Source organism: Gekko japonicus, unplaced genomic scaffold (genome assembly GCF_001447785.1).
Source record: "Gekko japonicus isolate JY-2015 unplaced genomic scaffold, Gekko_japonicus_V1.1 scaffold982, whole genome shotgun sequence".
Classification (NCBI taxonomy): domain Eukaryota; kingdom Metazoa; phylum Chordata; class Lepidosauria; order Squamata; family Gekkonidae; genus Gekko; species Gekko japonicus.
The window spans coordinates 577,422-604,305 of NW_015170919.1; the positions used below are offsets into that span (position 1 = coordinate 577,422).

General features: G+C 47.3%; 1 protein-coding gene and 1 non-coding gene across 2 annotated transcripts in view; one reads left to right on the forward strand and one right to left on the reverse strand.

The window, feature by feature from the left end:
• TRRAP (transformation/transcription domain-associated protein) overlaps positions 1–26,884 on the reverse strand; it is a 241,741-nt gene that overhangs the window by 184,187 nt on the left and 30,670 nt on the right. Inside the window, exons 20-32 of the mRNA XM_015418766.1 lie at positions 23,807–23,972; positions 21,108–21,364; positions 18,276–18,476; positions 16,696–16,847; positions 14,260–14,459; positions 12,096–12,313; positions 11,782–11,979; positions 11,309–11,569; positions 6,858–7,019; positions 4,784–4,880; positions 4,001–4,122; positions 3,449–3,619; positions 1,759–1,827 (exon numbers count right to left, since the gene is read on the reverse strand). Of these exons, the coding sequence (XP_015274252.1) occupies positions 1,759–1,827; positions 3,449–3,619; positions 4,001–4,122; positions 4,784–4,880; positions 6,858–7,019; positions 11,309–11,569; positions 11,782–11,979; positions 12,096–12,313; positions 14,260–14,459; positions 16,696–16,847; positions 18,276–18,476; positions 21,108–21,364; positions 23,807–23,972 (2,274 nt within the window). The remainder of the gene's footprint in view (positions 1–1,758; positions 1,828–3,448; positions 3,620–4,000; positions 4,123–4,783; positions 4,881–6,857; positions 7,020–11,308; positions 11,570–11,781; positions 11,980–12,095; positions 12,314–14,259; positions 14,460–16,695; positions 16,848–18,275; positions 18,477–21,107; positions 21,365–23,806; positions 23,973–26,884) is intronic.
• Positions 7,936–8,008, forward strand: TRNAG-GCC. Its single transcript has one exon. It is a non-coding gene; the product is annotated as a tRNA-Gly (tRNA).

Genomic DNA, 26,884 nt, shown 5'->3' on the forward strand with positions numbered 1-26,884 from the left:
CAAAGGCCCTCCCTGGCCCCAGGCAGGCAGGGGTGGGGAGAGGTAGAGAGGAAGCAACTTACCCTCCCTCTTCTCCTGCCTCCTCCTGGCTGAATGAGGGCCGGAAGCGGGGCGGCCGGAAGCAGGGGGCGGGGCTTTGTCATGTGCCCCGCCCCCCGTACCTAACCCGGGGGAACTGCATTCCCCCACGATCCCCCACGAAATGACCTCTGGGTAGGAGGAAGGTCTGTAAGTTATTTCTTCAGTACAAAATGTAATGACCTATAATTAACTGGTCTTTTGAGAAGAGCAAACAGGATATAAGATTATAATTATTCAAATAAATAAGATAGCTTCATGGGTATATTGTTGTTAGTCTGAGAAAGGTTTAGGAGTAAGAGTGTTTTTGTCATGTATAAACCTTGCTATTGGAGCAATTTAGATGAACTTGATTCACGTGGTGGCAAGGATGTTATAACAAATGTGATTTGGATAATAATGTACAATTAATTTTAGTTAATTGGGTTCTAATGTTGTGGTATGTTTATCTCTTTTTCTTTTCTTATATGTGAAAATCCAATAAAGAGATTAAAAAAAAAGACTAACAAAACTTGTGGTAGTAATGCACAAGAAGTGAACAGTGACTCACGAAAGCACATCTCCTGCCACAAATTTTGTTAGTCTTTAAGGTGCTACTAGACTCCTAGACTTTTCTACTGCTACAGACAGACTAACATGGCTACCCATCCATCTTATTTACTTACTGGGCTTTGGGCTATGGAAACCCCTGCTAAATTGTTCCCTCTAAGCTGAGTTAGTGCAAGCTAGCTCACAGTTTTTTAGCCTCCGGCTCACACATTTCCATTTTAGCTCAGGAAGGATGGCTCCAGAGCAAACTAATTTAGGCAGTAGCCAAATTGCTCACTCACAACTTTAATGCCGGTAGCTCACAAAGTAGAATTTTTGCTCACAAGATTACAGCTTAGAGGGAGCATTGCACACCCCCATCCACAAAAAATTAACAATGACTGCCAAAGCTAGGAACGACAGCTGGATCCCACCATGGTATGAAGAAAATGTTAATACTGAACACCATTAGTTGGCAGTGCAGAGACACAGCCTTTTCCATTTATGATTACGATCTGAGGATCTCTGCATTTAACCGATATTATTTAGCCTGCAATTCCAAAGAGAAGGCAGCTTTAAAGCTGCACGTTCCTCATTTTTCTTGGCAATCCCATTCCTGTTGTAGTCTTGCATTTGTTCAAGAACTCAAGTTCAGACGGCGGACAGCATCATGGATTATTAGCTTCCGAGTGACACAGAACAACCCGTATGTTGGCTTCGTGGGGAGGCTCCTATACAAACCGAAATCTTTTGGAAGCAGACATTGCTTCAGCGGTGGCATTTGCGGGCACCTGACTTGATTTGACGAACTGCCAAACAAAACCAGAGATCGCAAACGTCTCTCACTAGCTCCCCCCCACCCCGTCAAGCTCTTTCACCACAATTAAATTCAGGGGGCAATGTTCCTCAAGACCAAGTGTGGGGCCCCACGTGGAGGACGATGGTCAACCAGGATGAATACAGTTCTGCAGGCCGCTGGCCAGAGCGGTCCTTCACTTGTGATGCTTGTGATCCATCATACCTTGTAACAAGCGGTCATTAGGCAGACATGCAGTTTGCAACAGAAGTCGGTGGCTGATACAGTGCTTCTCCCGTTTTAATCCCACCTATTTTTATCCCCTGCTGCCCGAGAAGAAGAACCGTCGGACTTACACTTCCATCGCTCCTCTGGCCTCCTTTGTGGGTGATGACCACCACTTCCATCCATTTACGCAGATGTTGCTGTAGGGGAAATAAAACATTAAGAGTTGTTTTCTGCATCTGTGAAAGCCCATTAGCTAAAAATGGGAAGACGTGGTGCATCATATATTCAGAAGTCTCAGTTTTTCAGGACAACCTGGAACATTTCAGTGATTCCTTGCTTTATGAATTAAAGGTTATGATACACACTTCTTAACTGAGGAGGGGCTCCGCTGAGGCCTTCACAAGAACATCAGAAGAGCCCTGCTGGATCAGACCAGTGAGGGTCCATCTAGCCCAGCATCCCGTCTCACACAGTGACCAACCAGTTCCTTTTGTGGGCCAACAACAGGGCAGAGATGCTGAGGGCTTCCCCTGATTTTGCCTCCTGGCTCTGGGGCTCAGAGGATTAGTGGCTCTGAATGTGGAGGTTCCCCTCAGCCACCATGGCTAGTAGCCACTGACAGACTCCTCCTCCATGAATCTATCCAATCCCCTTTTAAAGCTGTTTATTATTCTGGCCGTTGTTACATCCTCTGACAGCAAACTCCACGTTTTAATCACCCTCTGTGTAAAGTAGTATTTCCTTTTGTCCATCCTGAACCCACTGCCCGTCAGCTTCACTGGATGCCCTCACATACTAGTATTTGGGGGAGGGAAAATAATTTATCTTTGTCAACTCTCTCTATCCTATGCATAATTTTACAAACCTCTATCACATCCCCCATAGTCATCTCATTTCTAAACTGAAAAGTCCCGGTCTCTTCAGCCTTTCCTCACATGGAAGGTGCTCCAACCCCCAAATCCTCTTGGTCGCCTTCCTCTGTACTTTTTCCGGCTCTGCAATGTCCTTTTTGAGATACGGTGACCAGAACTGTACACACAGTATTCCAAATTAGGCCAGACCACAGATTTATACAGGGCAATTACAATATCGGCTGTTTTATTGTCAACCACGTTCCTAATAATCCCTAACACGGAGTTTACATTTTTCACCACTGCAGCATACTGGGCTGACCGTCTACATGCCAACAACATCCTCTGAGCCATGGCCCCTCCCCGTATCCTCCAGGGTCTCAGGCGGAGGTCTTTCACATCACCTCCTGCCTGGTCCTTTTAACTGGAGATGCCGGGGACTAAACCCGGGACCTTCTGCATGCCAAGCAGAGGCTCTACCAATGAGCCATGGCCCCTCCAGCAGCCAAGAGTTTCAACTGTACTCTCAAGTACCCCTTCCGAATACTTCAGCCTAACCTACGCCCCCCACCCCAAAGTGTTGTTGTGAGGATAAAATGGAGGAGAATGTCGGCCACTTTGCATCCCCGTTGGGAGAAAGGTGAGATATGAATGAAGTAGTAAACGTAAATAAATATATTTGTCACACTATTATAAGCCACATTTCCAACTCTACAGGCCGCTTGCCGAAGGATCGTTAACAAGTCTGGAGGTTTATTAGTACTCGATGAAAAGTGGCGTATCTCCCTTTTCACTGAGTCCCATTCATAACGTTCACTTTCAGGTCTGGGATTCGCTCGCCCCCACCGCTGAATCAGGGATGAATAAACAGATTTGCCACCTGCAGATCTATTAAATAACTTTTCAGCTTTGAAACGTTCGTGTTCCTTTTACGAACAGCATTTCTGACCCAGCGGCACGTCCGTACCATCATCTGATCACAGAACTTGTCGTTGAAAGAGTTCGGGAACAGCCGAGTGACTGAAGTCAGACGGTTCACGACGTTCAGCGTCAGGCTTCGGTAGTCGCCCAGCATCATAAGCAACGGCCTCATGTGGGTGTGAATCTGATCGACTTCGATCGTGGCGCCTTCCAAAAACTGCAGAGGAAGTTAAAAAAGAAAAAGAAATCAAGGCTTGGCACGACAGCCATTTCTGTTTCCAGCAAAATCGATCTAAAGCTTTGTTTCAGCCCTGACCTGGATAGGCCAGGCAAGCCCAATCTCCTCATATCTCAGAAGCTAAGAAGAGTCGACCCTGGCAAGTGCTTGGATGGGAGACCTCCGTGGAATACCAGAGGCGGGAAGTGGGGGCAGGCTTTATTCAGCCACCTCTCTGAATATCCTCCAGGCCTCCAGTAGGGGTCAGTCACCAGAGGTCACCATGACTTCCAGGTGCACTCATACACACGCACGCACGCACACACACGCACATATGAAAAAATACAAAAATAAATAAAGCTTTGTCTGGGAGCCACCCACCTTTCTCATACAGGCTTCTCCCGCCTCTTGGAGTTCGTTGTTGGTGGAGTTAAGCGCCTTGAACAGGGCGGCGATGATCTTTTCTCTCGACTGCGGCAAGTAATTGCAGGCAGCTAAGGCATCTGCCCAAAACAGCCCCCCCCCCAAAAAAAACCAAGTAAATTGGTCTGCCGTGATCAAACACATAATTCAAGGGCTGTTGTAGTTCTTGTTTATTACAGTCTGTAGACCAGCATACAGTTTAGCCAGACAAAAAAATTGAATGTAAGAGTTTGTAAGGTGCAAACCCCATAATCTGAAAATTAATGCACAAAATTTAGCAACTTGACATGTGATCTTGGAATTGCCAAATAGAAACCAGAAAAAGTGCACTACGCAGCATGTGTGAAAGCTGCCATGTGTGAAAGCTCTCTGCACTACACTTCACAGAGCCTATGTGATCACTGGCAGGGCTGGGCAGGGTTAATAGTCACATGGGTCGGGGAGGGGTTTACACAGCCTACGTAAAGAGAGGCAGCCTGAGTTTTAGTGGAGTTGGGTCGTAGGAGCTCCTTCTGACCAATAATCTGACTTGGAAGAAAGCAATTACATTAGTTTTACAGCCAAGGACCCACGACACCACCTCTGCGCAGCCAAAATGGAGTGATTTACCGAGGCTGATGGATGCCCAATTCTTTTCCTTGAGGGCTTCTAGCAGGAAAGGGCATCTGTAGCACCCCAACAAGCGCCATCCTTACCAGGCAAACGGACGGCAGCTCTATACATGCCAGGCTGTGCACTTACTCAGGGCCGCGATCCGAAGAGGCACCAGAGAAGGCAGGCTCTTGTAGCAGGGCAGTTTCATCAAAGCGGAGTCTTCGGCCTCGCACAAATTCATCAGCTGGAAGTCGCAACACAGGGAGAATTTTAAGCATGCTTGCCACCGTTTGGAGTAGCAGAAGCCAGCCACTTAAAAATCAACGGCTTGGGAAGGACCCCTGGGAGATCAGCTCCAGCTTAAAAACTGCCTTTGTTCTCTGACTGTTCTCTTAATTTTGCAGTCTGGTTTTATTCACTGCCCAGCATTTGTTTCCTGCTCATTGTGCTGGGGCCAAGAACACAGGAAAATTAAACTGAACTGTAAAACAGCAATGTAAAATGGCAATGTTTGAGGCTGTGTATGTGCTTCTGGAGGCGGGTGTCTATATTTAAGATTTTAATTAATTTAAATACTGAATGTGCAGATTTTTAGAGGTTGTTATAATTAAAAACTAATTCAGTGCTGAAAGTTGTCTAATTCGTACATTGTTTTAAACTGTAATGGCTACACAATAAATTTTACTATCTGTCTGTCTGTCTGTCTGTTGTACTGTATTGTTCCACAACTGTATAAACTGCCTTGAGCCTCAGCGAAAAATGTGGACTAAAAAACACAGAAAATACTGAAAAGGAAAGGAGGAATTAGGAGAGCTACCTTCTTGAAAAACGAGAGCCCTCACCTGGATGGCCCAGGCTAGCCCGATCTTGCCAGATCTTGGAAGCTAAACAGGGTCGGCCCCAGCTAGTATTTGGATGAGAGACTTCCAAGGAATACCAGGGTCACTACGCAGAGGCAGGCAATGGCAAACCACCTCTGTACATCTCTTGCCCTGAAAACCCTACGGGGTCACCGTAAATCAGCTGTGACTTGAGGGTGCTTTCCACCCACCTACCCCCTGGGAAAGATCATCGGGAAAACAGGTCAATTTGCCCAACTGATAACAAGATCTGGTTAGCCAACTAGTCATATAATAAAGTACTCTTAAAAGCATTAATCAATGATGAGGGAAGGACCAATAACAAGGACAATAACCAGCGGTGTTCCAAAATAAGCACACATTCCGCAAAAGTGAGTGGTGACTCGTGAAAGCTCATCCCGACCACAAATTCTGTTAGTCCTTTAAGGTGCTCCTGGACTCTGGCTCTTTTCTATTGGTTCAGCCAAGGTCCCAGTTCAGTGTACTGGTTAGGAGCATGAACTCTAATCTGGGAGAACCAGGTTTGATTCCCCACTTCTCCACATGCAGCTGTTGGTGTGACCTTGGGCCAGTCACAGTTCTCTCTGAGCTGTTCTCTCAAGAGCAGTCCTTGAAAGAGCTCTCTCAGCCCCACCTGCCTCACAGGGTATCTGTTGTGGGGAGGGGAAGGGAAAGGAGTGTGTAAGCTCTTCTGAGACTCCAAGTGAAGGCCGGGGTATAAATCCAATCTCGACTTCTCTTCTTCTTCATTCATGAACTATTCATGTTAGCCCATAATGTGTTGTTACTGTTCTTGCTACTAATACTATCTAGAAATATTGCTAATGATACATAGCGCTTTAAAAAGCAGTAAATGTAACAGCAAAACACACACACAAAAGAGATGGAAGTATCAACTGGTTCAATACTCATGCTAAAATTACAGGCACAAAGTGGAACAAAGTTTGGGTCCAGTGGCATCTTTAAGACCAACGAAGTTTTATTCTGGGTACAAGCTTTCGTGTGCATGCACACTTCATCAGATACACCAAGTGAGTTAGTGGCTACTATGAAAACACTGTGATGAATCTACAAGGGCTGCCCTAGGCACTAATGACTGGAGAAGTCTAGAACTGGCCACGCTGGTCTGCAGTAGAAGAAGAAAGAGGAGGAGAAGATTGGATTTATACCCCGCCCTTCACTCAGACTCTCAGAGCGGTTTACAATCTCCTTTCCCTTCCTCTCCCCACAACAGACACCCTGTGAGGCACGTGAGGCTGAGAGAGCTCTGAGAAAACTGCTCTTGAGGGAACAGCTCTGAGAGAACTGTGGCTTGCCGGGGAACCCCAGAGTGCATTTGGCACACACACACCCCAAAGTACCTCTGTATAAAATACTTTGTGCTCCACCACATTGAGATCCATCGTGAACAGTCTGGGCTGGAGAGTGGTGCAGAAGGTGTTCCCCTCCATCAAACCGATCTGGGCGTTGGCGGGCTGATGCCTCAGCAAGTGCTTTTTCGGAGGAACCATGTCTTGGAGGACCTGGAAGACAGAGGGGAACCCATTCGAGGTGGGGGACACACGTCAGTCACACCGTCTGTCTCAAAGTGTCAATCCCTGATCTCTCTCCACCCAGTGGCCAGACACCGAGGGCCGACCGAACTAACGGTGAACTGCATGGGTCATATCTTGCCCTGCCACACAGCAATCTAAGGTGTGTTCCTCTGGTAGGAAGCAAGGTTGGGTGAGCTGAGTGGTAGGATACAACCACCACCCACCTACCCCAGTTTCCGAAAATCACCACCACCACCCAGAGTTTACAGCTGCAATGCTTCTCATTGAGTTGAATGTTATTAGAAAGATTCTCTGCTAAACGGGTGAATCACAAGACCAAAGTCTCAGGGAGGGGGCGTGGCTCAGTGGTAGAGCATTTGCTTGGTGTGCAGAAGGTCCCAGGTTCAATCCCCAGCATCTCCAGCTAAAAGGTCCAGGGGTAGGGGTCTCAGCCTGAGACCCCGGAAAGCCACTGCCAGTCTGAGTAGACAAGACTGACTTTGATGGACCAAGGGTCTGACTCAGTATCAGGCAGCTCCACATGTCCAAAGAGGGGCTATGGCTCAGTGGGAAGAGCCTCTGTTTGGCATGCAGAAGGTCCCAGGTTCAATTCCTGGCATCTCCAGTTGAAAGGATGAGGTAGTAGGTGCCATGAAAGACCTCTGCCTAAGACCCTGGAAAGCCATAGGGAAGGGGCTGTGGTTCACCGGAAGAGCCTCTGCTTGGCATGCAGAAGGTCCCAGGATCAATCCCCGGTGACTCCGGTTAAAGGGATCAAGAAGTAGGTGATGAGAAAGACCTCTGCCTGAGACCCTGGAGAGCTGCTGCCAGTCTGAGTAGACAATACGGACTTTGATGTACCAAGGGTCTGATTCAGTATAAGGCAGCTTAACATGTTCAGAGAGGAGCTGTGGCTCAGTGGGAAGAGCATCTGCTTGCCATGCAGAAGGTCCCAGGTTCAATCCCCGGCACCTCCGGTTAAAAGGATCAAGGAGAAGGTGATGGGAAAGACCTCTGCCTGAGACCCTGGAGAGCTGTAAAGAGGGTTTGTGGTTCAGAAGCAGAGCATCTGCTTGGCATGCAGAAGGCCCCAGGTTCAATCCCCATCATCTCCAGTTGAAAAAGGACCAGACGGTAGGTGATGGGAAAGACCTCCACCTGAGACCCTGGAGAGCTGTAAAGAGGGGCTGTGGCTCAGTGGCAAAGAATCTGCTTGGCATGCAGAAGGTCCCAGGTTCAATACCTGACATCTTCAGTTGAAAGGATAAAGCAGGAAGTGATGTGAAAGACCTCCACCTGAGACCCTGGAGAGCCACTGCCAGTCTGAGTAGACAATACTGACCTTGATGGACCCAGGGTCTGATTCAGTAGAAGGCAGCTTCACATGTTCTTTGTTTACAAAAGCCTTCCATGCATCCCTTAGCCAGGCATCCGTTGCAGGAGAAAACAGTCCTACTTTGAACACCTCAAATACACCTCGGAACACGGGTCTGGATCTTGCCGAAAATTTATCCGCTGACTGAAACACTTCTAGCTGAGGGCGGATTCATTCCCCTCTGCCCCTGAGGCAGCCTCAAACACGCCCCCCCCCCAGCCCTGCATGAAGCTGGCATTGGTCTATCAAGGTCTGTACCGCCTGCTTTGACAGGTGGCAACTCTCCATGGCCTCAGGCAGAGGTCTACTGCACCTCCTACTGCCTTGAGCCGTTTAAATGAAGGCACCAGGGATCGAACCTACGACCTTCTGCATGCAAAGCAGATACACAACTCCCAAGCCTGGGATCCTCTGTGCCCAATTGCTGCTTGTGAGGAGAGGTGACCCTCCCACCACCACAGCCTGACGGGGGGGGTCCCTCCTGGAAGTCAGCAGAGGGAAGGGGGGCTTGGTGAAATCCCCCTCCTCCTTTCAAGGAAAACCCTCTGCAGGACCTGATAGCAATTCATGAAAGAACAAGCCAAAGAAGAGGATGGGTAGTAGGCTCAGGAGAGACGAAAGGAAATACTACTTACAGACAGTGATTAAAATATGGAATTCGCTGCCAGAGGATATGGTGATGGCCACAGGAATAAACAGCTTTCAAAGGGGATTAGATAGATTCATGGAGGACAAGTCTATCAATGGCTACTAGCCATGGTGACTGTGGGGAACCTCCACATTCAGAGGCACTAATCCTCTGAAACCCAGAGCCAGGAGGCAACATCAACGGAAGGCCTCGGCCTCTCTTCCCTGTTTGTTGGCCCTCCAGAGGAACTGGGTAGCCACTGTGTGAGACGGGATGCTGGACTAGATGCTGAACTAAATGGGCCATTGGTCTGCTCCAGCAGGGCTCTTCAGATGTTCTTATGTTCTTAGAAACTTCATGGAGTCACAAGTATTAATATAAAAGTATTAATTAGTATTAATATTAAAGCTAGGGACAAGGTACATTCTGAAGAGAAGGGAGGATTTAAATGAGAGGAGTGATTGTGAAGAGAAAGAGCATAATAACCTAGCCAGAGGTAAACCTGAAGTCATATGCTGATGCCAGTCGCTCACAAAGTGGAATTTTTGCTCACAAGACTCTACGGCTTAGAGGGAACATTGGTCACAAGTATTAATATAAAAGTATTAATATTAGTATTAATATTAAAGCTAGGGACAAGGTACATTCTGAAGAGAAAGGAGGATTTAAATGAGAGGAGTGATTGTGAAGAGAAAGAGCATAATAACCTAGCCAGAGGTAAACCTGAAGTCATATGCAGTTAAAATACAAGAGTCTCATCCTGAGGATCGCATAGTCCAATGAAGGGGCCCTAGATCTTGGGCACAATACTATGGGAAAGGCTGAATCATAAAATTGTAAGATAGCAACAGAAAGTAGCCAAACATGCTGCTTCATGACAGGAATGGATTAAAGATGTTATTGGGCAGACTCAAGGATGTGCATGATCTGAAAGAGATGGTTCTTCAGAATTGTGGCCCCAGCTTGTGAAGGGCTGAGGGATAATAAGCAGCGCCTTGTACTGAACTTAGAAACAAACTGAAAGCCAGATCAGTGCAAATGGTTCCACTTTGGTGCTATATGCATAAAACTGCCTGCTCCAGTGATTCTGCAAGATGAGTCACACCAACTCACCCCTGGGGGTCAATAACAAATTATTCAAACACCACCAGAAATCATGCATTGTTCTGTGTTGAGACCTTTAGCTTTCTGTGCAGTATGGTATAACTCAAAAGACAGATACTTTCTACTGCCTCCCTGTGATGAATGGTTTCAGGTTCAGCCCTCCAGAAGCCTCAGCCAATCACTTTCGAACAGTGAACTGGAATGTTGAAAGGGGGTGGGAGAGACATTGGCAGTTTAACCCTTCCCTCCCCCCCAAAAAAAAATCTGAATGCTAAATATGCCACCGGTTTAAATATTTATGCTGAAAGTTTTAATATTGAATTTTTGTAGTTTTAACTGGTTTTAAAACTGTATTAGATTTTATGTCATTGTAAATTATCCTGAGCCCCGCATAAGTGGGGAAGGGCGGTTAAGAAATCAAATGAAATAAATAAATAAAATAAATAAAACCTTCCCACCCAAGTTTCTTCAAGAGCTAGTGCGGCCCAACAGCTGTGCTTTGGAGAACTGAATGCGAATTGCGTCTCAGCCATGAGCTCTCTGGCCAAACCATGTTAGCTGGGTTTACACCCTCAGCCGCAGGCCTCGCCTATGTCAAAGGGCTTGTTGTGTGGGATGAACAATCCCATCCTGGTGGAATGAGCTCCTGGAGGAGATCAGGGCCCTGCGGGATCTCTTACAGTTCCGCAGGGCCTGCATGACAGAGCTCTTCCACTCGGCTTTCAGCTAGGGAGCTGCCACCACTATAGAGCCCTGGCCCCTGGTTTTTGGCATCTAGCCTTGGTTTCTGACACCTAGCTTGAGCCGCAGGAAGATCTTGAGCAGAATGGAACCTAAGCCTTGAAAGTATACTCTGAAAGTACACCATCTTGAATAACTAACCAACATCTCCAGCACTTTATGATACTGTACTAGCTATAATGGAATTGTTTTAGATGATTTTATGTTGTTTTAATTGTATTTATGTATTGACTGTGAGCCACCCTGAGCCTGCATTGTGGGGAGGGCGGGGTACAAATATGACAAATAAATAAATAAAAATAAACACTAAAACAAACACTAAAAGAATTACTTAGGGACTTTGGCTAACAGCCTGCAGCACTTGCTCTAAGGGCATCCCCACCACCACCACCACACCGGACAGGCAATTTACATTCCAAATAGACTCGCCTCTTTATGCGGCTCCATAATGACCGTGACGCTTTTCCCCGTGACCGGGGCGAGCACCTGCAAGGAATGCATGGCTTGCTTCCTCACGGTGGAGTTCGGAGAGGTCACCTCCCGCACCAGGTCATGGGTCACATGGTGGAAGGACTTCTCCTGAGCCGCCAGGATCTCCTCTGTCTTCTCCTCGTCCTTCAAGGGTGTCGCGCACCGGATCAGGAGCTGCTCCAGGGTGGTTTTCGCCATCGCGACCGCTCCGTTCGAAACCTGAGACGGCAGCAGACCAGTCAGTGCACGGAAATCAGCCACAACAGAACCGAACACTAGTAACACGAAAACTTCTGAGAAATTTGGAAGCACCAAATTCAATGGTGAAGGGACCGATTCGCGCAAAATTGAAGCTTAAGCGTGGATTTGGGGAAAGAGCACATCTCCCTCCCTCCCCCTTCGGGAAAAGCCATTTCTATCGGTGCCCCTACCTCTCCAGTCAGGTCCATCATGACAAACAGGAGGGCCTTGAGGAACGTCTGCTGATTCTGGAGGACCCAAATGAGGGGCAGCCGCTCCATGAGGAACTTGATGGACACCACGCCCCCCAGCTTGGCGTACCAGGCCTGCTCATAGCAGCACGCACACAGGCGCTCCACGATGTATGAGAACAAGGGCAGCTGGCAAGCCTAGGAGGTGAGGGAGAACCAAGGGACACGGGCGTCAGAGCTGGCAAGCTCCCTGGAACCCCGTCGCCAGCTGCAAAGAAGTTTGAGCCGAATGAGGGAAAGCCTTTTCCAATTACCCTTTCCTTCGAGCCCAAGATGATGCTCGCCACATCAAATATCACCGCCAGGGCCACCTCCCCGATTTTGCAGAGCTCCTTCTCCTCGTAGGCCATGCAAATGGCGATGGCGTCGATCAGCACCAGGGGATCCATGCCTTTGGAGCCGTTCTCCTCGCTGTGGAACATGGCAGTGCTGGGCTGGCTGCCCACCTGGTAGCACTGGAGCAGGAAGGGACCTGGAATCGACACGAATGCGGGAAGAGGGAGACGTGGCCAGGGGAGGGGGAGGAACCTTCCGTAAGATACCAACAACTGCTTCAATCACCCATTTTTTTAAAAAATGGATTACTGCATAATTGCAGACAAATAAATTGCAATGGCTTGTCCTTTACATTTTAAAACGGGTTCCTCATTGCATGCTCCTAAGATTCTCTGCACCCTGACCTGCATGGCTGACGCAAAACAGCGTCAGCCTTGGTTGGTACTTGGATGGGAGGCCACCAAGGAAGCCCAAGGTTGCTACGCAGAGGCAGGCAATGGCAAACCACCTCTGAACATTCTCTTGCCCTGAAAATCCCACAGGTTCACCGTAAATCGGCTGTGATTTGGTGGTGCTTTCCACCACAAAGGGATGTGGCTTCTACGCAAGCATGTGTAAGATTGTGGCCCAAGCCAAGTAACTTTGATTTATCTCTGTTTTAATTCTTCATTCTGCTGCACTTCCAAAAGCTCGAAGCGCTGAGCACACGGATTTAAAACAAACGCTGACAAACAAAAAGGTGGAACCTCGAAAACATTTTTTTTAAAGCAACAGCAACCACAGAGAATCTGGAATTGAGAAAAAGTAGCTTTGCAAACATCTCCAGGGGGGAAAAGGCTCCAGAGCTTGGAAGGATTTGCTGCAAGAGCCCTGCTTCCAAAAGCCTCTGTCCTTTCTTGTTGCGATCAGAGTTATAGAAACAACCAGGGAAATGTTTTGTATATAATGCAATAGATACTATATTGAAATCTTATTTGTTGTTGTTGTTGTTGTTGTTGTACAGTCGCACAGTCGAGTCCGACTCTTCGCGACCCCATGGACCAGATCCCGCCAGGCCCTGAAATCTTATACAAAGTGTAAATTAATTTTTAAAGTGCTTAATTCATAAAGTACCACCTATTAATTCATACATAGGAATCTCAATATTATAAACAGATCACAATACATTAAGAGAATCACAATACATCAATATATTAACGATGCTTCTGGCTTGAGTCTTCATTTCGCTCCTAGACTTCCTCAGAAGTAAATTCTCTTATGACTTCCTCAGAAGTAAATTCTCTTATTCAACATTTTGCATTTAGTGGGTGTCGTCTCTTTTATTTTCCAAGGTTTTTTTCTCTCTGCTTATCAAAGCTTATGTTCCAAATAGGAAATGACAACCTTCATACCAGGCTCCAGCCCAGTCTGCTGCACGCTATGAAATGCTAGAATGCAAAATGTTGAATAAGAGAATAATACATTGATGTATTGTTATTCTCTTAATGTATTGTGATCTGTTTATAATACTGAGATTCTTATGTATGAATTAATAGGTGGTATTTTATGAATTAAGCACTTTAAAGATTAATTTACACTTTGTATAAGATTTCAATATAGTATCTATTGCATTATATACAAAACCTTTCCCTGGTTGTTTCGATAACTCTGATCTTGTATCACCTAGGAGGTCTCTCATATATTACTACTTTCTTGCTGCAATAACATCACAGCTAGCGGAGGTTCGAACAGCACCAAGTATTAAGATTTAGTTGCAACAGAACACATTAACTTCAGCAGGGAACCAGATTCGAATTCCTGCATCTTCCTGTCACGGAAAGGCAGACCGGGCAGGAAACCCTGAAACGTTCCCCAGAGAGGCAGGAGAACGGCGAGGGCCAGAGAGGAAGCGAGCAGCACCTCTTTAAGCCCCAAAGAGCTGACAGTCATAACTACAATTTGTGATCTTAGGTGTTGCCTCAAGCCACATTTAGCACAAAGCACCCTTTGCAAATGACAGAACCGCAGTTGCCGCTTCTAGCTTGCAAACAGTGGTTAGTCGATTCCAAGGTTACAACAAGAGGCAGTTTGGGTTCCTTGACTCCTGCTCCCCAGCGTCTGGCGTACGCGAGAGAGCCCCGTCACCGTGTGTTTTCGACTCACCGCATTGTTGGGCGACCGCTACCATTGTGTAATGGCGGATCAGGCTAGCTACAAAAGGAAGAGCGCTGGGGCGGAGGTCTTTGATGACGGCTGACATGAACGCCCCTGTCAAGGCCTGCTCAAAGGTTCTGCGGGCGGGCGTGTCCTGAGCTTTGTAGCGGTGGGAAATGATGACGTTGGGAATGGACTTCTCAGTAAAGCTGCAAGAAATCCAAACATGCAAGAGACGCCAATGTTTCTGGTGTTCCACGCTCACGGTCAACCACCAAGCAACTCATAAAACCATAAGAAGAGCCCTGCTGGATCAGACCAATGGTGCATCTAGTCCAGCATCCTGTCTCACACAGTGGCCGACCAGGTCCTCTGGATGACCAACAACAGGAAATAGAGACCAAGGCCTTTCCCTGATAAGTACATCAGAAGAGCCTGGTTAGATCAGAGCGGTGGTCCATCTAGTCCAGCATCCTTTCTCACACAGTGACCAACCAGTTAATTTGAAGGCCTGACAACAGGGCACAGAGGCTGAGGTCTTCCCCTGATAAGTACATCAGAAGAGCCCTACTGGATCAGACCAGTAGGGATCCGTCTAGTCCAGCATCCTGTCTCACACAGTGGTCAACCAGTTCCTCTGGAGGGTCAGCAACATGGTATAGATGCTGAGGCCTTCCCCTCATAAGAACATCAGAAGAGCCCTGCTGGATCAGACCAGTGAAGGTCCATCGAGTCCAGCATCTTGTCTCGCACAGTGGTCAACCAGTTCCTCTGGAGGACCAACAACAGGGCATGGAGGCCAAGGCCTTCCCCTGATAAAAACATCAGAAGAGCCCTGCTGGATCAGACCAGTGGTCCTTCCAGTCCAGCATCCTGTCTCAAACAGTGGCCAACAGGGCATAGAAGCCGAGGCCTTCCCCTGGCATTGCCTCCTGGCTCTGGAATTCAAAGGCTTAGTGCCTCTTGAATGTGGAGGTTCCCCTCAGCCATCATGGCTAGTAGTCATCAATAGATATATCCTCCATGATTCTATCCCATCCCCTTTAAAGCTGTTAATTTCTTTGGCCATCACTGTATCTTCTGGCAGTGAATTCCGCATTTGAATCACTCTCTGTGTAAAGTAGTATTTCCTTTTGTCTGTCATGAAACTACTGCCCATCAGCTTCACTGGATGCCCTCGAGTTCTACAGAACTCTTTTCTAGATTCCTTGCCATAGAGTCTTTGGTTCTAAGTCATCCTGATCAACGTAACTGACTGTTGGCCAGAAAATACAGCCACATTGTCCTACTTATTGTAGAAGAGGAAAAAGAAGAAGAGATTGCATTTATACCCCCACCCTTCACTCGGAGTCTCAGAGTGGCTTACATTCTCCTTTCCCTCCCTCTCCTCACAACAAATGCCCTGTGAGGTAGGTGAGGCTGAGAGCTCTGAGAGAACTGCTCATGAGAGAACAGCTCTGAGAGAACTTGTGACTGACCCAAGGTCCCCCAGCTTGCTGCATGTGGAGGAGGAGTGGGGACTCAAACCTGGTTCTCCAGATTAGAGTTTGCCGCTTTTAACCACCACACCACACTGGCTCTCTTGTAAAGGTAAGCCAATGTTCTGCCAAGATACAAGGCAGCTGATCATTTTAATCATGCACTATTCAGCATTCTCAGCACAAGAGGAGAAGCTGGGGCAAGGGTCCCTGACATGGTGCCCGCCGACACCTCTTTTGGTACCCACTGAGCGTTTTTGGAAAGTGGGCAAGGCCAGGTGGGGCTTTTGCCCGCCAAGGCTTCCAATTGGCTACTGGGAATCTCATTGACTGCGCAGATTTTTTTTTTTTAAATTTTCAGTTTTTTCTTTTCTTTGTTGGCAGGTCCCAGGTACTTCAGGGGAAAAGGGTGCAGAAGAGGTCCTTCTTGCCTTGGTTGCATGTCACTGTTTTTATTAATTTTACTGTTAAAATGTACTGTGCACCCCAGAATATTTTGAATTTATCTTTTCTTTTGGAGTGATGTGCATGTAGAATGTATTAAATAAACTTAATTTTTTAAGGAGTTCCATTTAAAAAGAAATGTTTGCTCTAACAGCAGCTGCCTTCACAGAACGAAGATCTTCACTGCACGAAGGAAGGTAAGCCGTGGCAGCCATTTTATGGGTACCCCCTAAACCAGGGAATTGGCTGGACGGTCAACCTCAGATTTTGAGCTACATTCGATTCCAGTAGAACCTAAGGGGCCAATATGATTTTCAGATTTGTTGTTGTTATTGTTCAGTCGCACAGTTGAGTCTGACGCATCACAACCCCATTATAAGATAATAATCTTTCAAAAATCAAAGTTCCTTTCATCAGGTCTCTAAAGTGCTACTGGCGATATTCTACTGCAGAACAACATGGCCACCGTTTTGAAATTCATATTTCCACAAGTGCAATTTTTAGAAACAAAGAAACACCGTACTTGGGATGAGCCAGGAGTTGATACAAGGCATGTTTGTTGTCATCCAAACTCATCATGGCCACCAGGAAGCATTTGATCACTTCCCACGCCTGCCGTCGATAGTACGGCTCCGTGTTAGCGCTCTTCAGGCAGTCCAAAGCGGTCTCGATGGCCTAAAAAGCAGGAAATGCTTCCTTGAGCAAACCAAAGAATCCCAATTTGTGAATGGAAAACAAAATACACACAAGCCCAGCTTGTGCCTGGCTCCTCCCATCTTCACTTTTAACATAATAACATGAGAAGAGCCCTTAAGGATCAGACCAATAGTCCATCTAGCCCAGCATCCTGTCTTTACATCGTGGCCGACCAGTTCCTCTGCAGGGCCAACAACAGGGCATACAGGTCAAGGCCTTCCATGGGTTAAGAACATCAGAAGAGCCCTGCTGGATCAGACCAGTGAGGGTCCATCTAGTCCAGCATCCTGTGTCACACAGTGGCCAACTAATTAGTCTGGAGGGCCAACAACAGGGCATGGTGGCCAAGGCCTTCCCCCAATGTTGTCTCCTGGCTCTGATATTCGGAGGCTTAGTGCCTCTGAATGTGGAGGTCCACCTCAGCCACCATGGCTAGTTAGCCACTGATAGATTTATCCTCCATGAATCTATCTCATCCTCTTTTAAAGCTGTTGATTCCTGTGGATAACTGGGGCTTATTCCTATCCCAGGGGCCCCATTTAGTAGAAGGAAAACCCAATATGGGGAAGCCATGTCCCTGTAGGCATACATCACAGGTGACTAGAGTTACAGCACCATCCTAAGCCCTAAGTCCTTCCATGGACTTAGGAAGGCACAGCTCTGAACAGGATTGCCCCTGAATCTTAAACCGGAGCTGGATCAATAAAAAGCACCCTGGCACCTACAAATCTCACTGTGAAGCCTCGTCTTTTTTTGTGGCAGCAAGAGTAAGAAAATATGGTCATAAGTAACCTTGAAGGCAGAAATATAAGTCAGGCTCCTAAATTTTCGAGCTGGCTTCTAGAGCCAAAGGAATTTTCTTTTAAACCTACCGGTCCTTCATCACTCTGTAAACAGAGACTGTTTGCCAGGTCAACCCACAAGAACCTGGCCAGGAGAGCAGTACTTAGAACCACTGACCCGGAAGTTCCGACTGGTCCAGAACGTGGCCGCACAGGTGCTTATGGGGAATCCACGGATGGCACATATCCAACCTGTGCTGCGTGAGCTGCACTGGCTTCTGGTGGAGCACCAGATCAGGTTTGAGGTGTTGGTTTTGACCTTAGCGGTCAGGGACCCACAAACCTTCAGGACCACCACTCTCAGTTCACAAACCTTCAGGACCACCGCTCAGGAAATAAGAACTTCCTGGTGGTCCCTGGCCCGAGAAAGAACACGAGCGTTTACATCCAAAATTAAACCTGTTGGTCTTAAAAGCTGGACTCCAACTTTGTTCTAAGAATCCAGAAGAAATTATTCGTAGGTGTAGCGAGTTCAAGAAGCACGACTCGTTTAGCATCGTCGTACGAACAGTGCCTGAACACGTGTATTTCAAAAGCAGTTCGATGGCTAAAGAACGAATCTGACCTTCTCCATGGGGAGCTGGATGGACGCTTTGCAGTCAGAGAACTCAGCCGTGATGCTGGGCCCTTGGATCTCGGTCACCACGTACTGCAGCTTCTGGGACTCCTTCAGCATCTTCCGGTTGCTTCCGCCAAACTTGCCGAGGACCCGGTATGCGACGTGGGAAATGGTCTCGGCGGGGTTGCGAAGGGTCCGCCACAAGGCCTTTCAGAGGAGATGTTTTATGACTTGCGGATTGAGAACGTTTATAAAGCACCTTTGCCAGCGGCTTAACTCAACTTACGACACGTGATTGAACCAATAACGCCTCAAATTCCTCCCTCCCCCGGGCAGCTAATAAAGTGCGGTAAAATACCTGCAACCTGTTGCCTCAGAGGGTTCGTTTCTCCCCACATGGCAAGCACAACGCAGCATGGGCACTCTGTGTTATTTCCAGACCCTTGTTTATTTATCAAAACATTTATATCCCACTTTTCTGCATAGTTCAAGGCAGCTCGTAAATGAAATATACATATATTATATATACCTCTTACATGCCTTGGCAGGGAGGGAGGGATAAAATTCAAATAAATAAATAAATACATTTTTCCAAATGTAGCAAATTACAATAACAGCTAAAAGTACTTTCAGTTAAAACCAAAAATAAAATGGCGGTGGGAAGTGCGTGAAGTCACAGTCAACTCATGGCGACCCCGTGGGGTTTTCGAGGCAAGAAGAGGTTCAGAGGCGACTCGCCATTGCCTGCTTCTGCACCATGACCCTGCACCATGATTCTTGGTGGTCGCCCATCCAAGTACGAACCGGGGCCGGCCCTGCTTCGCTTCCGAGATCCAATGAAATCAGGCTAGCCTGGGCCATCCAGGTCAGGGCAAGAGACAAAGAGAGCCGGTTTGCCGCTGCCTGCCTCTGCCTCGTGACCCAGCACTGCCCCGGCCGTCTCCTACGCAGGTACTGCCCAGGGCCAACCCTGCTTAGCTTCCGAGATCTGACAATATTGGGCTAGCCTGGGCTATCCAGGTCAAGGCAAGAGACAAAGAGAGTCGGTTTTCTCATTGCCTGCCTCTGCGGTAACAACCCCGGACTTCAGAGTCTCAGGTCATAAAGGGGCTTATGGGCCCTCTTCCCTGGTTGTGTTGGGTGGGTACGTTTACATGTTTTTATCAAAGTCTAAGTATTTTAAACGCCGCATTAATGTTTGGAGTTTTCACTGCCCTAGGGACCGTATTGGGGCGGGAAAGCAGCACAGGAATGCTTCAAATAAATAATGATAAATTTTAAAAAGCCTATACTGAAGGAGGGGAAAGATCCCAAAGGGTGTAAAGGCTCTTCTCTCTACAGTAATGTTGCAGACTGAGAAGGAGGAATGAGGATTTCATCCCCCAGACACATACTATTTCCAAGCCAAAATACAATATTTTTACATTACATTACTTTCGCAGGGTACAAAACCTCAAATCTTTCCTTCAGAAAATATTTTTTAAAAGAAAATTGACTCCACAACTTTTACAGCAGTAACAAAAAATGTCAATGGGACACCAGAACAAGTTGGGGTGGGCCGAATGAATTCAAAATACTAACAGCAGTGCCACAAACCACTTCTAAACATACAAATGTGATAGCACTGCTGTTCTAGAGCACGGTAAAAGGCAGCATGATATATCAGTTAGGAAGCCAGACTAGGATCTTGAGAGACTTCGGTTCAGATCGCTACACTGCCATAAAGCTCAGGGGCTCACCATAAGCCAGTCAAGACTCTCTCAGCCCAGCCTACCTGGTTGGGTTGTTGTGAGGTTGTGAGGCTAAAATGGACAAGGAGAGAATTATGTTTACTGCCTTGCCTCCTTGAAGGAAGGTGGGGCAAAAATGTACATTAATGACAATAAAACAGGAACACACTATTGTTGGTTGATTCAGAATCATACTAGCGGGGGTTGAACAAAGAATGATTGCATTTGTTCTTTGCAATGAAAATACGGGTCAAGTATTTTTCATCTGTCACAGGAATGTGAGCATCATGCTCTCCAGGGAGATGTGATGGAGCTCTTTGAATTTTCCCCAACTGCGAATGAGTGGACTGAAAATTTAGACATTAGTATTTAGGGGGACTGTTCGATCCATCTGTATACCCACTGTATAAACTTAGTTATATATTTTATATTATGATATGCTTCCTGAGTGTAATTCTGCCACACAGTGAATAAATACAGGTCAAGTTAACGTCCTGTGTATAATATATTTAGAGTCTAACCTTTAAGCTGTTCGATATATTAGGATGAAGTATGTTGAGATTTTACATACATTATTAATATTATAATAGCATTTTTCTGCTTCTGAACAGCCCGTGGACAGTAAGAAAGACGGCCTAATTGACAACACACTGGAATTTTCTTAATTTTTGAAAAAGACCTAGTTTACACATACGTGGGGTAACCAACTGCTTTCTTATCAACACAATAAGAAGGCCCAAAATCCTAATTTACACCCTGACTTGGATAGCCCAGGCAAGTCCGATCTCATCAGATCGCGGAAGCAAAGCAAGGTCACCTCTGGCAAGTACTTGGATGAGAGACCTCCTTGGAATACCAGCAGTCAGAAGGTGGGGGCAGGCTTTACTCAGCCACCTCTCTGAATATCCTCCAGGCCCCCAGTAGGGGTCAGCCACCAGAGGTCGCCATGACTTCCAGGTGCACACATACACTCTCACACACGCACATATTAAAAATACAAAATCCTATTTTACCTGTTTCACAATATGGCTACTGCCAAAATGAACCCGCATCAAAATCTGAACGGACGGCAATCTCTAGTGGACATTTCTACTCACTGCTGCTTTACCTGCATCAGTTCCGCTCGCACAGGCTGGATGTGATCGTACAGGAAGTCCGGCTGCAGGTTATCCACGCACAGCTCCAGCGTCCGCAAGCCCTGGCTCACCAGGGTCTGAGACCCGTTTAGGGCCGACACCAAGGGATCCATCAGCATCGGCAAGTACGGGAGCAGGGAGCTCAGCCGGACCGGTACCGTGAGGCAGAGCTCCACGAACAAGTCCTTCATGTGTTGCTTGTGCAAACCGCTCTGCAGCATGTTCAGACCTGGAAAAGGTGACCGGGGGGGGGTATCAAAATAACCCCCCCCAAAAAAAATTCAAGTTGCCACACTTCAAACGTATTTAAAATGTTTTTAGCTAACAATTCCTCACAGCTGTATTTAACACCAGTCTCTAAACAGACATTTTTACGAAGAAGAAGAGGAGGAGGAGACTGGATTTTGTACCCCACCCTTTGCTTGGAGTCTAAGAGCAGCTTACAAACTCCTTTCCCTTCCCCTCCCCACAACGGACACCCTGTGAGGCAGGTGGGGCTGAGAGAGCTCTTTCCAGAACTGCCCTTTCAAGGACAGCTTTTGTCAGAACTATGGCTTGCCCAAGGTCATCCAGCAGCTGCAAGTGGAGGAGTGTGGAATCAAACCCAGTTCTCCCAGATTACAGTCCACACACTTAACCACTACACCAAAGAAGAGATTGGATTTATACCCCGCCCTTCACTACCCGAAGGAGTCTCAGAGTGGCTGACAAACCTCCTTTCTCTTCCCCTCCCCACAACAGACACCCTGTGAGGTAGGTGGGGCGGAGAGAGCTCTCTCAAGGACTGTCCTTGAGAGAACAGCTCTGAAAGAACTTGTGACTGACCCAAAGTCATTCCAGCAACTGCATGTGGAGGAGTGGGGAATCAAACCCGGTTCTCCCAGACTAGAGCTCCGAGTATATGGGATAGATTTAGGATTGCCAACCTCCAGGTATGACCTGGAATTCTCCCAGAATTACAAATGATCTCCAGACCACAAATATTAATTAAACAAGAGACCCGATTCAATTAACAGTCATTTGTATCTGAGGGCTCCCAGAATCCCAAAGCTTCTCTTATCCAAGATGCCGAGAAGCCCCTTTTGACCCTCAACCCCCTTCCCCCTCTGCTTCCAACCAGACCACAGGATTAGACGAGTCACCAGATCAATGAAATTCAAGGCAGTTTGCTTAGCGTTCTCATGAACACACACAGTGTCCTCTACACTGAGTCAGATCTGGCAACCATCAAGAAGAGAAAAGAAGAGAGGAGATTGGGTTTATACCCAGCCCTTCACTTGGACTCTCAGAGGTGCTTACAATCTCCTTTCCCCCTCCCCACAGCAGACACCCTGTGAGGTAGGTGGGGCTGTGAGCATTCTGAGAGAACAGCTCTGACACAACTTGTGACTGACCCAAGGTCACACCAGCTGGCTGCATGTGGAGGAGTGGGGACTCAAACCCGGTTCTCCTAACCACTACACCAAACTGGCTCTTGTCATTCTTTTCTCTGACTGGCAGCAGCATTTCAGGGTCTACGGCAAAGGTATTTCCCATCACCTGCTACCTTTTTTAAATGAAGATCCCAGGGACTGAGCCTGGGACCTTTGTAATGCAAAGCAGTCCTTGTACCGCTGAACCCCAAATGGAGGAGGCGCCATATGAACAGAGTGGATGGCATCGTAAGGAAGCGGGCAAGGTATTACAAGGCAGGCTTTTACAAAGTTGCTTCCTAGACACCTATGGTGAGTAAAGATTCCCTCCAAACAACCAAGGACCTGTTAAAGGCACAGCTGTCCCACTCGCAAAGAACTCTCCCCCAGCTAGGAACACATCAAGAATTGCCTTTACTCTCTGGAGGAAGGAAGCTGAATTAATCAATAAATCAAACAAAGGGTGCCAAGTTACTGACCTGAGAACAGCTACGGGAAAATCGAACCTAAATTGTAGATTCAAGCCCAGTAGCACTTTAGGGACTTTAGGGATTTTCGGCATATACACTTTTGGGATTCAAAGCTCCCTTGGTCAGATACTTTGACTCTCGAAAGCTCATACCCTGAAAATCTTGTTGGTCTCTAAGGTGCTGCTAGGGTTGTCATTCCACCGATGGGGGCGGGGGTTCCCCCAGTTTCGGAAGCCCCAATCAGCTGTCGGCCAGCTGGCCAATGGGGGAGCCCCGCCCCGAAGAGCCCCGCCACGCTCAGCACGATAATGTCATCCAGAAGTGACGCCATCACGCCGGGCACGTTGCGCAGGGGATGCTCTTAGCATTTGGCTAAAAACTCTATGGTGATCCTAGAGTTTTTGGCCAAATGCTAGACCGCCCCTCACATGATACGCCCAGTGCAATGACGTCACTTCTGGGAAATCCCAGAAAGAAGCATAGACCCCCCACCACCACCAGCAGCAGAAGGTAAGCACCCGACAACCTTAGGCGCTACTGAAGTCAAATCTAGCTGTTCTTCTCCAGACCAACATGGCTACCCTCCTGAAAGGTTAAAGCCTGTTAACATCTCACTTAAAAAGACATGGTTCTGCAGCCAGGCGCCATGCTTCGAAACCGGAACCAAATGGGATTCACTACCAAACGCTACTTTTTCTCCTTTTTTTTTAGCAATCCAATGGTCTCGGGCAACCAATTCACGTGAGAAGACAAACGGCAAAAAACGAGGGGGGGGGATTTGGCTCTGACCTTGTAGTAAGTTCGGCAACAAGGGGAGGAATTCCTGGTAGAGGAGATCGTGGCTCCCACCGCCGATCGACCGGAAGAGTGCCCGGAGGAGCAAGAAATAGTTGTAGGGCTCCTTCGCCGTCTGCGCAAGCTCCATGGAGCTGTTCACGATCTTGTGCAAGTGCGGCTGTAAAAAATAAACAAAAAAACCCCCAAACATGGCAAAGATTTAAGAGCTGAACTCCTTTCTTGTCAGATTCTAAAAAATCAGCAAGAAGATGTCCATAGGTCACTGGGAATGTGGGCTAGAATTTCCACAGGTGCAAGTGAGGGAGACTTCCCCCCCCCCCGATTCCCCCACACACACATTTCTGGCGGTCCTTGGTCCTGGGAGGAGGACAATCAGTGAAAATCACACATACACACCTTCCTTGCACCTGTGAAAATTCAATAAGCTACGGTTACTACAAATTACAGTTAACCAATCCGGTACAAACCCCTGGTCTGAAATCCCAGTTTGGTGCTAACCAATAAAACCTCAGTCTGCAGGACTAAGTTCGGATGCCGCAGCTCTGAGGTCCCCGACATGGTGCCCTCTGGAGCCGTAACACCCACGGACACCTTTCCTGACACCTGTCAAGAGTTTTCAGAAAGCAGAGCTTTTGCCCAGAAAAGCTTCTGATTGGCCACGGGAGCTCTGGCTGAGCCAATGTTTAAACAGATGCTTCAGCAGCAGCGGCCATGGCAGCACAAGGATCTCCACGAAGCGTCTGAAGGGAAGTTGTGTGTATGGCAGAAAATATTTTTAAACAGTGTGTTGGTTTTGAACAAGCCATCTCATGAAAAAGAGCTCCTTGGATGGAATGTTACAGTTACTACTATGCGTCATCTGCCTGACGTGCTGTAATTGGCTCCACCTCCTGTGGCAGCCATCTTGTGGCCACACCCACCACCCTGTGTCAGAATTCCAAAGTTGCTTGCGGGCTCAAAAAGGTTGGGTGCCCTTTCCATGGGGCTTGAACAGGGGAACTTCCTTCATGACTGTGACCTACAACTGAATACAGTTTAATAAAGTCTGTGTTTGTCTACCAGGCAGGGTTTTTCAACGGTACAGAACAGTGCTCCCTCTAAGCTGAGTTAGTGTGAGCTAGCTCACAGTTCTTTAGCCTCTGGCTCACACATTTTTGTTTCAGCTCAGGGAGGAGAGCTCCAGAGCAAACTAATTTATACAGCAGCCAAATCGCTCGCTCACAACTTTAATGCCAATCGCTCACAAAGTAGAATGTTTGCTCACAAGACTCCACAGCTTAGAGGGAGCACTGGTACGGAAGCATCGGAACGTTTTAAGCCCCTCTCTCTCGACACAGATACTGAATAGGTTTGCAGTGAGGATCTCCCCTTTTGCAGTGTGCTTCCTCTGTACTGTTCCCAGCTTTTGTGTTCTGTATTCTTTCCTTTTCCAGACCTGCTTTTAGTTGTTCGCTTAACTGAGCTGGCTAATCTGAAAACCAAATGGGTTTCCTTAACAGGAAGCAAACGGTCGCAATTGTCTTCAGTTCAGTCTTTGAAATGCTGTTATTAAATTGTTAAAGTTTGTATCATTGCAACAACAACAACAACAACAACGTTGGGCACTCCTGACATAGCCAAACAGGGTGTGGAATGGATCAAAGCTCTGTCTACTTTCTATACTGGTCCAGATCAAGGTTCAGTGCCTCCAACATCTCTGCTGTTAGATCTGAAGGAGTGAGCAGTGACTCATGAAAGCTCATCCCCTGACACAAATTTTGTTGGTCTTTACGGTGCGACTGGACTCCTGCTCTTTTCTGCAGCTGCAGACAGACTAACACGGCTGCTCATCGTGCTGTTAGAACGTTGGTGTTTATGTTCGGACACCCTCACAGCCCCTAGAAACACTTAAAAGCCTTGGGAGAGCTTCCACGAAAGGAGACAGAGAGAAACACACACACAAACTGACTCGTCCCAGGTCCGACCTCTGAAATAATTACGGGTGATATTAATGTCTTAAAGGTGCCAGACCTTGCTCTGCCACTGCTGCTGAACAGCTCTCATGATTCAAATTAAATTGTCTGCTCGAGGCCACACCATCAGTCCCTGAGAATCAAATCATTTAACAGGAATGGAGTGGCGGCAGCCGTACATCACGCCATTTAAATTGGATACGCCGGTTTATGAAATGAAAGTGACCTTGGATCTGGCGGCGGCAGAACGAGCGGGACACGAAGGGCGGCATGTAAGGAACGCCCCGGCATATCTTTAATGGGCGGCTCTTCTTCAGATTAAATTACCCCACTGGTGAAACAGGACTTCCTGGCAGACGAACAAATACCGTGCAACGTAATTCTTTTTTTTTAATCACGTTTCGGAAATTAAAGCCCACTGCTGTGAGAAGTCCGGTACAAGAGGATTCTCTGTGCCACGCCAATTAGTGCATGCTGGATCGTGGCCAAAGAACTGTGACGACAGCGTTAAAAGCTTTCACCAGCCTGGTGAAATTCGCAGCCGGATCCCTTCTTTGAATGACACATGGACACCAATGCTCCCACAAGCTGTGGCGTCTTGTGAGCAAAAATTCTGCTTTATGAGCTACTGGCATTAAAGTTGTGAGCGAGCGATTTGGCTACTGCATCAATTAGTTTGCTCCAAAGCCATCCTTCCTGAGCGGAGACAAAAATGTGTGAGCCAGAGGCTAAAAAACTGAACTAGCTCACACTAACTCAGCTTAGAGGGAACACTGATGGACACAGAGGGTAACACAAACTGTTCTTAGAATTCCTCTCATTCCTGAAAACAGTTCACCATGTAGCAGAGAGGAAGGGCCTGACCTGAAAGCACCAATAAAAGTTCTCTGGATGACACAAATTGCAAAGTAGTTTTTTGGGGCGATCCCAACCATCATCTCGATGTGTTTTTTTCTGTGTAGGCATGAAGCATAAACATCTTATCCCACAAAATGGGACCACAGAAGTACATTTCCACAGAAGCCTAGATCAATGCTCCCTCTAAGCTGTGGAGTCCTGTGAGCAAAAATTCTGCTTTGTGAGCGACTGGCATTAAAGTTGTGAGCGAGCGATTTGG